Source organism: Oryza sativa, chromosome 1, assembly GCF_034140825.1.
Source record: "Oryza sativa Japonica Group chromosome 1, ASM3414082v1".
Classification (NCBI taxonomy): domain Eukaryota; kingdom Viridiplantae; phylum Streptophyta; class Magnoliopsida; order Poales; family Poaceae; genus Oryza; species Oryza sativa.
This window is the reverse complement of record NC_089035.1, coordinates 42766177-42776122: the sequence shown is the minus strand read 5'-3', so window position 1 is coordinate 42776122 and position 9946 is coordinate 42766177. Positions and strand designations below refer to the sequence as shown.

The 9946-nt window shown below is 50.0% G+C and overlaps 1 protein-coding gene across 1 annotated transcript; it reads left to right on the top strand.

Annotated features, from left to right (window-relative positions):
• Positions 1-235: 235 nt before the first annotated feature.
• Positions 236-1567, top strand: LOC9271788 (U-box domain-containing protein 14). Its single transcript, XM_015777038.3, has one exon. The coding sequence runs from the start codon at positions 316-318 to the stop codon at positions 1303-1305; it is 990 nt and encodes a 329-aa protein (XP_015632524.1). The 5' UTR covers positions 236-315; the 3' UTR covers positions 1306-1567.
• Positions 1568-9946: the final 8379 nt, after the last annotated feature.

The following is a 9946-nucleotide window of genomic DNA, read 5'->3' as shown; positions in this document are numbered from 1 at the left end:
AGCACTTCAAAAGTTAAAACCGACAGCGTAACTAGAACGAAAGCAAGCAGCGTAGCGTGGTTTCAAACCGCGCGGGAAAAGGTAAATAATTGGCGGTAGAAACGTTCAAGCCCACCACCACGAGCGTTACAGGTAAAGAAAGAAAGAAAGGCACGCGTCATCTTCCTTCCTACTCACGCCGCCGTCCGATCCATCAACCAACCGACTAGAGGAGCCGCACACAAGTTTCCCAACTACTCCGGGAACGGATCGAGCCTAATCCGCCACTTCGCATGCACGCCATCCTCGCCTCGCCGAGAGAGAGAAGCGATCGATATGGAGGTGAAGCTGCACGCGGCGAGGAGCCTCGTCGGCAGGCTGCGGGGTGCCGCCGCGGTGCACGACGGGGCGGCCACCGCCGTCGCCATCGCCGAGATCCGCCACGCCACCAAGGACGACCCGGACATCCGGGCGCCGCTCGCGGACGCCGGGGCGGTGCCGTTCCTCGCCGCGCAGCTCACGGCGCCGTCCGCCGCCTCCGAGGACGCGGCGGCCGCGCTGCTCAACATCTCCATCTCCGCGCGGGGGCAGCTCATGTCCGCCCCCGGGCTGCTGGATGCTCTCACGGCGGCGCTCCGGGCGGACGAGTACTGCGCCGCCCACCACGCCGCCGCCACCGTGTATAGCCTCCTCTGCGTCGAGGCCAACCGCCCCGTCGTCGGCGCCAGGCGGCCGTTGCTCGCCGCGCTCGTCTCCCTCCTCCGGGCGGCGCCCAACACCCGCGCCACCAAGGACGCGCTCAAGGCGCTCTTCGCCGTCGCGCTCCACCCGCCCAACCGCGCCACGCTCGTCGGCCTCGGCGCCGTGCAGGCGCTCTTCGCGCTCATCATGACGGACGGCCGGAGCGGCATCATGGAGGACGCCACCGCCGTCGTCGCGCAGGTCGCCGGGTGCGCGGAGAGCCTGGACGCGTTCACGAGGATGTCCGGGCTGCGCATTCTCGTCGACCTCGTCGAGCAAGGTGGCGCGTCGACACCAAGAACAAGGGAGAACGCGGCGGCCGCGCTGCTCAACCTTGTCGTGGCCGGCGGCGAGCGCGCCGTGGCGGAGGTGATCGCGGTGGGCGGCGCGGAGGACGCGGTGAGGGAGCTCGCGGAGGACGCCACGGCGAGCGCGAGGGGGAAGGCGAAGGCGGAGTCGCTGCTGCGGGCGTTGGAGTGCGGCGGCGCGAGGCGGCGAGAGCACCGGCTCGCCGACTTCCTGAACGGGCTGGTGCAGTCCGACCCGTACATCTCGTCGCCGGCGTCGGCGTCGACGCACGGGTAAACGGCTGACGCGCTAATCTTAGACCTTTGCACGTTTACCTTTCTGTTCCTTCTGTAGCAGTGACGTATTTTAGATTGGATAATGACGTTCTCCGTATTATATATTTTTTGGAAAGCTAGGATATTATATTTATTCATCCTTTGTAAATACGTCTACTATAAGTAGAGCCTAGGGGGTGTTTTGGGGCAATTACTCTGGGTCTAATGACTAATGTAAGGCTAATTAAGTTGGTGCGGATCCCATTGTTGATACATTTTTTTTAGCAGTGCAGTGCTCCTATGCCTGGGCCTTGTTTGGATCCTCTGGGCTATTAAATATCCCTCTGAAATCTTACTATTTAGAAGTATTAAACGTAGATTAACGACAAAATCGATTCCATAACCCCTAGGCTATTTTGCTAGACGAATCTAATTATGTATATTAATCCATGATTAGCGGCTAATTATTGTAGCATCACTGTAGCAAATCATGGATTAATATACCTCATTAGATTTGTCTCGCAAAATAGCCTAGGGGTTATGGAATGGGTTTTGTCAGTAATCTACGTTTAATACTCCTAAATAGCAAGATTCCGGAGGGCTATTTAATAGCCTCCGGATCCAAACAGGGCCCTTGTTTGGTTCCATGGGCTAATGTTTAGCCCTCACCTTTTAGCCTCAAATTAGCCCTCAAGAATCCAAACAGATAGGCTAATTTTGAGCTAATGTGAATTAGCTCCCCTCAAAACATTAGCCCCTCCAAGGGGGTGCTAATGGGATTAATTTTGTCTGGGGACGATAAAAAAGCAGCTCTCTCTCTGCTTCTCTCTCCTCTCTTTCTACTCTCTCCACCTTTTAGCCTTAAATTAGTCCATATATCCAAACATACCACCCTAAGCTAATGTTTAGCCTACTAATTCATAACTAAACATTAGATTTTAAAATTAACCATGGACTAATCTTTCATACATGGCCCTAATCATCTTTCATGCTCATGATCATCAAGAAAGAGTCAATTATTGACCCATGCACAAAGTTTATAGGCTTATTATGGCACGTCGAGAAAAAGATTGGCTTGTGTTTTGTGAAACACGAGGCTTCCTAGGATTTGACCACGTCAAAACATCGAGACGGTCCAAGGATTTTGGGGTAGACACGCCGTCGTGGCATCGTCGTCAGCGCACGCTTGATGGGCCTACGTGCGCATTGGGAGCCTTTTAGGCCGTGTGAGGTTCACTGCGCTGGGTTGGGCCACACGACAGATTTGGGCAATCTACTTGGGCCCAACAGCAAAGCCAGCAAAATATTGGGCTGGATGGTTTAGTTATCAGCTTACCAGGCCGGCCTATCTCTCTTGAACCCTTGGAATGCGGAATTTTTTTTATTTATACTTTTTTTTATTAAAATATTTACAAAAATAATTTTATGTTTCGAAAATTTACAAATCTAATCGCCCGCCGCCCTTTGGGAGGGCGATTTTTAAAAATCGCCCTTCCAGAGAGCGGCAAGGGACCTAAATGCAAAATTTTTATTTGTGTTCAAACCCTTTCCACCAGTTTTAATTGCTTAAAAAACTAATAATGCTTATTCGATACTCCAAATGATTTTAAATGGAAAAGTGATAAACTGCAAAGTTATAGATCTCATCAAGATCTACAACTTTTATATAAATTTTATCTCCATCCAATGTCGTTTGAAATGTAGATCTGAGATTTTTTAAAATATTGTTTGGATATCTAAAACATCTTAAATGAAAAAGTTGTTAACTACAAAGTTGTAGATCTCCTTGAGCTCTACAATTTTGTTATAAAGTTTTATTTCATCTGACTTTATATAATATAATTTTAAATTGTAAAATCATATAGCTAACAAGTTGTGCTGGAAAATTTGCATTTAGGTCCCTTGCCGCCCTATAGAAGGGCGATTTTTAAATATCGCCCTTCCAAAGTGCGGCAGGCGATTAGATTTGTAAATTTTTGAAACAAAAATTATTTTTTTAAATATTTTAATAAAAAAATGTATAAATAAAAAAAATTCTGGAATGCGTGTGACAACTCTTGCTATGCTCGTGTTAGTCAGAGCAAGGATAGTCAGCGACAGTGCATACAAAGCCAGACTCTATACGCATACTATAACATCTGCTTATACTAATACTAGTAATAGTCAATACATAAAGGACATCCTCTATACACATACTGTAATATAAATGGGTCTGCTCAGCTGCTATATACAACTGTTGTGCTGCCGCGGCTACAGATACAAGACACTACTCACTCTCATTCATAATGTAAGACTTTCTAGCATTATCTATATTAATGAATCTAAACACATACATATATCTAGATTCATTAATATTTAAATGAATGTGGAAAGTCTTACATTATGAAACGGAGGAAGTAGTTGGCAGCAGTACAGTAAAAAATTTACAGCCCAACAGAGGCAATAAGCTGTGTTTAATTTCACGTCAAAATTGAAAGTTTAAAGAAAAAAGTTAAAATTTTATGTGTGTAGAAAAGTTTTAATGTGATGAAAAAGTTATAAGTTTAAAGAAAAAGTTAGGAACTAAACTAGGCCTAAGTAAAACTTTTATACTTTTGGTTTTTGGTGGGGTCGGTATGTACTATACCTCCTTTTTCTCTTTGATATGGGTCAAGTTGTCAGCGTACCTAGGGGTTGCAGACGCGCTAGCTTCCTTCCTTCTCTCACATCTGCTTTTTCCTCTTCCACGTCAGATTATTACGACGCATACAGATTAATCGTTCGTTTATTAGCCTGTGCTCTTTTTTCGCGAACGCAATGAGCATGTGCTCTCAGGCTGCTGGAACAGTCAAGTGAACTCTAGGACTACTCTGCTGGCTGCATCTGCATGGATAAAACATAAATTACTCCGTATCTTATAAATTGCGACGTAACTGATGAGATCACCGCATGGATAGTCTCCTTCTTGCTGCTGCGGGCAACTGGTTGAAACTTGAAAACAGCATTCACTATAATGTTCTTCAACCGTGATGAAGATAAAGATTAAGTATAGATATATAAAACGAGAAAACCATTAGCACATACTTAATTGAGCTTTAGTCATTTTAAATCTAAAAATATAATTTATCTAATATTTTAGAGCAACTTATATATAAAAAATTTCCGTACGAAATATACCGTTTAGCACGTAGTTTGAAAAAAGTGCTAACAAAAATCAAGCTAAAATCTGTAGCTTGTAATTAGGATTCTCATTTCAATGGACAGGAAAAAAGAGATTAGGAATGCTTATCTTCATATGAGACGTTGAACAGAGGACCATCACACGAAAACAAAACAGTAAGCATAATAAGTTAAGTATACTATAAATGTGTCACGTCCCGAACTAGTACCGACCGGAACTAGCCCGTGACGCTCCAAATTAACCTGTTAATCGATACCAGTCCCAGGAAACAGTGCTGGTATCACAGGAAGACGGATTATCACAGCAACAGAGGTCTCTTTATTATAGAGTAGAGGTACAGTCATGTTGGGCTGCGGACAGATCCCAAGCTCATAACTGCATTACAAAAGGGAAACGGAAGCCAGGACTTGGACCAAACAACACAGGCGCGACTTGGGAACTAGGCCGAAACCCTAAAACTCATCGTAGCCGGCTTGCTCCTGGAAGAACTCCTCATCAGCAGGATCCGCTTCATCTTCTTCAGCAACTGGGGGGGATTATTTATATAGAGCAAGGGTGAGTACGGGAGTACTCAGCAAGCCATGGGAATTAAGTGTTTAATGCAGGCTTCAAGGAAAGGCTGTTGTTTTTGCAATTGATTTTATTTGAACTCCTTTCTGAAAACAACTAGGTGAGTGCTTCTCAAACGACACGGATGAGACAGTGCGTCTCGTCCGGTCGGAGTTTGTGCAATGTATCAGTCTTTAAAATTGGTCAAGGTTGGCACCCGGCCAACAACTTTCAAACGGCCACCCGGGCCAACAACTTTCAAACGGCCACCCGGGCCTAGCTGATCCCTTCAGCTGCAGATTTTTCAAACATCGAACCCCCTTTCCACAACAGCAATTTCACAAGCAGTAGTCAAATAAAACTACGCTAGGAATCACCTCACATCCGCCCATGACCGTGGGCACGGCTGTTCGAACAGTTTGTTAACCTCTGCAGAGGGGGTACACTTTACCCACACGACATTACTAACCCGGATCTCCCAGCCCGTGGGGATCAGCCACGTCGGGAGACCTCCAAGCTTTCATGACAAGGCATTTTGAAAGCCGACACATGTTTACCATGTGCCGACGAGAGGGGTCCAAGACCAACAACAGGTTAGGTCCCAGACCATACTGTGCCAGGAAGCCCAGGGGTCCTCCCCGACACCACCCCGGCGAATCCACATGTCTCTCGGCATCAAGGCTCCCCTGATAAGCTAGTTACTCAGCCAGGGGTGTCCCATTCCACCCATGTGGTCGTACTTGTCTTATGTTTGGATGAAATTCCAAGGAATCGGTCCTTAAGTGCGAGAGCGGGAAACCGTACACCCGATACGTTCCCCGGTCCGCGGTTTTGGAAAATCCATTTAGTTCGCAAGCACCGACCCAGGTGTCGGGTTTTCCAAGTCTTTTGTAAAACCCAAGTTTTACCCAAGTTGTTATTCAGATTTTAAGTTTGAAGGCGTCCGTCGATACTCGCGCAGGGTGCACGAATATCGAGACGCAACTAGATGGTTACAAGGGGACATGATATAACAATTAACAAGGAAGGATCAAATGCAACAAATTAGGTAGGTCCGCCAATCTGCCTTGCAGACGGGACAAACAGATTGAGTGCGATCCTATCAATGCATAATAATTTTTCAAGCAACATAATTAAATTCAAATATAGGCTCAAGATGTTCAAAGGTGGCTTGCCTTGCTCGAGATCTGGAGCTTGATCCTCGAAATCCTCGCACTGCGGGTCTTCGGGCTCCGAAACTACACGCGAAACGGGACAACTCAACAAACGGCGAAAAAATAAAGCCCTATTAATGACTTCTAAGCGTGCCATTAGATAGATCTCGAGATTTGAGGAATTTTGGAAGTTGAACGGAGTCAAACGGATTTACGGTTGGGAAGATATTGAATTTCTAAGATTATTGGATTTTTGGTCTAAAGGAAAAAAATCCTTTTTGGAAAAGAAAAAGAAAAGAAAAGGAAAGAGGGAGGGATTATAGACTTTTCCTCGGGCGGCTAGGGCGCGGCCCAAGGGAAAAGGAGCGGACCGGCCGAGCTAAATGGGCCGGCCGGCCTAAGGCGGCCCAAGTGCGCGCGCGGGAGGGGAGGAGAGAGAGGGCCGGTGGACCGGGCTCACCGTGCGCGGTCCTGGGTGGGACCCGCTTGTCAGCGGCTCGGCTCACCGTGCGGAGGGAGCACGCGGCGCACGCGCGCGGGCGGGGGAGGGACGCGGTGCACGCGCGCGGTCTGCAGAGGAACGGATGCGGCGGGCCCATGCGCAGCCTCACGGCTCACGGTGGAACGCGTGCACGGGAGGGGCTGACCGGGGTCGGCCCGTCCCGACCTCGGCTGAGCTGGCGCCGACGTGGCGCCTACGTGGCTGCCACGCGGGCCGGCGGGAGGTAGACGACGACGCCGGCCGGAACGGACGGCGGACAACAGCGGCGAGCGGCGGAGCGAACCACGGCGATACCGGCGAAAGCGAGCACACCGGGTGGTTGCACGAGACGAGAGGAGACGAGCCAACGGCTCGGATTCGCCGGAGGAAGCTTGACGGCGGCGAATCGCGGCGGCGGCAACCGGCGGGGAGGGAAGAGGGAAGCGGCGACGAGGTCACGAGGGGCCGATTCCCGGCGGTGAGAGCATCTACGCGGCCACGGGAATCCGATGCTAGCGTCGGATTGGGCGGAGCTACGCTGAGCGAGGCTGGCGACGAGCGGGTGCTACGGAGCTCGGGCGGCGACGGCGGCGAGCACACAGCGAGCGACGGCATCGGTCGGGGCGGCGCCGGCTAGCTACGGGGAGGCTACTCTTGCTACCACCGAAAACTAAGGGGGGAGATGGAGCGAGGAGGAAGAACGGAGAGAGGCACTACCGTGCGGGTCGGGGCGCTGTGACGAGAGGCCGACGGCGCGGAAGTAATCTCTCCGGCCTCGGGCCGGGGAAGAGGAAGGAGAGGGCGCGGCCGAAGTCCCCTTCCGCGTCCTTGCTCGTGCCGGCTCCTCCGACACGCGCAACGACGAACGGCGACGGCGAAACAGAGTGGCAGCAATGGCGCGGAGGTGAATGGGAGAGGAAGGGAAAGGGGGGGAGCTCGGGTTTATAGGATGGCAATGTCGGTTTGGGAACCGACTTAGGGCGGACAAAGGAGAGGGCTAGCGCTCGGCGGTCGCGGCCAAAGCAGCGACAGGGAGGAGGGAGGAGGGTGACGCCGGCGGGAGGGAAAAAGGGGAAAAGAGGGAGAGAAAAGGGGGCTTGCCCCCTTGCCTCTTCGGGAAAAGGAGGAGGGAGCGGGGGCGTCGCGGCAGAGGGAGGAGGAGGCTCTGCCTCCGTCCCTTGGAGGCTAGCGCGGGAGTGGCGGGGCCGAGGCGATGACGACGGCGATGACGGCGGGGCGGTTTGGAGCGGCGCGACGACACGGGCGACAGGCACGGGCTGGCGCGGCAGAGGGTGACGGCGGTGGCGACCAGGCGGTCGGCCACTCGGCACGCGCGCGCGGGAAACAACGGGAGGGCGCGGCGGATGGAGCGGCGCGGCTCGGGCACGCGCGCTGGCTGCGGGGCCGAGCGGCTGCAGGTACGGCAGGGCAGCGGGGCCGGGCGGCAACCACGCGGGCGCGCGCGCGCGAACGACGGCGCGCGGGGGCCGTCTTCGCGAGCGGGGAGCTCGCCAGGGAGAGGAGAAGGAGAGCGAGGGGTGGGGGCGCTCGGCGCGGCGCTTGCGCACGCGCGGGCAGAGCGAGGGGAAAGGGAGAGGGCGCTCGGCGCGGCGCTCGCGCACACGCGCGCGCGGCGCGCGGGCGGGGCGGAGCGGAACGGAGGGAGAGGGGGGAGAGGGAGCGCGCCGGGGGAGGGGAGAGGGCCGGGGGAGAGGAGAAGATGGGCCGAGAGAAATTCGGCCCATCGACCCCGGGGGAGGCAAAATAGATTTTTGCGGAGGAATTTGATTTGGAAGGATTTGGATTCGGAATTGAACTCGACGATAGATCGGGGATTTGAGATCTTGAGATGGCACGGACACTAGACGACAAGCGATGAAACAAATTTTGCAATTAGGGTTTTTAGGAGATAATTTTCCCGCTAGGCGCCACGACGGAACGGGCGCTACAAAATGTTCTTGTTGATTGTTGTGGAATGTATCTATTGTCGATATATCAATAATCAGGACAGGTCTAAAGTGGTTTCAAAGATTCTTATCTATATTTGCAGTTAAAAATACGCCAGCAACACGGTCCCTGGGGTTCGATCCATGAACATTTTCTGATCATGCATGCGTACGTACGTGCTAACTCAGGACAGCCACTTGCTCAAGGTTTATGATAGCCTGCTTGCAATGGCGGACGGTTCATTGCATCTATATCCTGATGAAATGACAATGCAAGATCCATTCCAAATGATCGATAAAAGTAAAGGCACGTAATACAACTTTATGAATAAATATAATACTACTCTCTTGGTTCTAAAATATACTCCCTTCGTCCTAAGAGCTATGATTTTCCATACCCAACTTTAACTGTCCGTCTTATTTGATTTTTTTTAAAAATTAAAAACATAAGCCACGCATAAATTACTATTCATGCTTTATCATCTCATAACAATAAAAATACTAATTACAAAAAAAAATAGAAATAAGATGTATGGTCAAAATTGAACACTGAAACTTATGGTTGCACTTAAAATAAGACGAAGGGAATAAGAGATTTTTGGGTGAAAGAGAAACATTCTAATACTACGAATTTAAATTTGGATAGTTTTCTGTCTAAAATGTTTTAGTATACTTTAGGATGGAGGGAGTATAAAAGCATGACAAAAACATTTCAAAATCCAGGAGAGTAGCTCTCACGAGTGACGAGAGTCATAGTATGCACCGATGCAAGCATGCATTAGCTCACTGATAAACAAAACAAAAAAGGGCAGCAGTGTGTACTGCATTATTCAGTTTCGTCAGTTGCTCCCCCTGGAATAATATAGTGTCCTTTCAAAAGCGACCGATGCCACTTGGGGCGTGTCTGGCTGGCAATGCCATGATCTGCCTGCCTGAAAAATGAACACCTGATGTCCTGATCGATCGATCAGGTGAAGTGAATCTAGCCAGCTGATCACCAACTGAATCCAAGCACATTCATCAATGCACGCACACATATATTTGTGCATGTGTTTCACTTTCTGAAATTCTCTCTTAGTAGTAGTAGCTACTAGCTAGAGCTAGAGCTAGCTTAAATATTCGTCATATATACCACGCACGTCACCAATGCAAGGAATTAAAATTGTTATTAGGAGCTAGCACAAGGACAAAATCAATTGTAAATCGACGAATTGGTGGTGAAAATATATGTAAAGGATGCTCCAAATTTCCTCCTCTAGCCAGGTGCTATGTCGTTTGGATGGATAAGTGTGCTTTGACTGGATCCCATTAATTTCTTTCCTAGTCTATTATACCATAGAACTCGCTAACATTTGTTTATTAACATTCTGAAT

Bases quoted from the DNA above. Each gene is read 5' to 3' on its own strand.
- LOC9271788 (XM_015777038.3), top strand. From the start codon at position 316: ATGGAGGTGAAGCTGCACGCGGCGAGGAGCCTCGTCGGCAGGCTGCGG.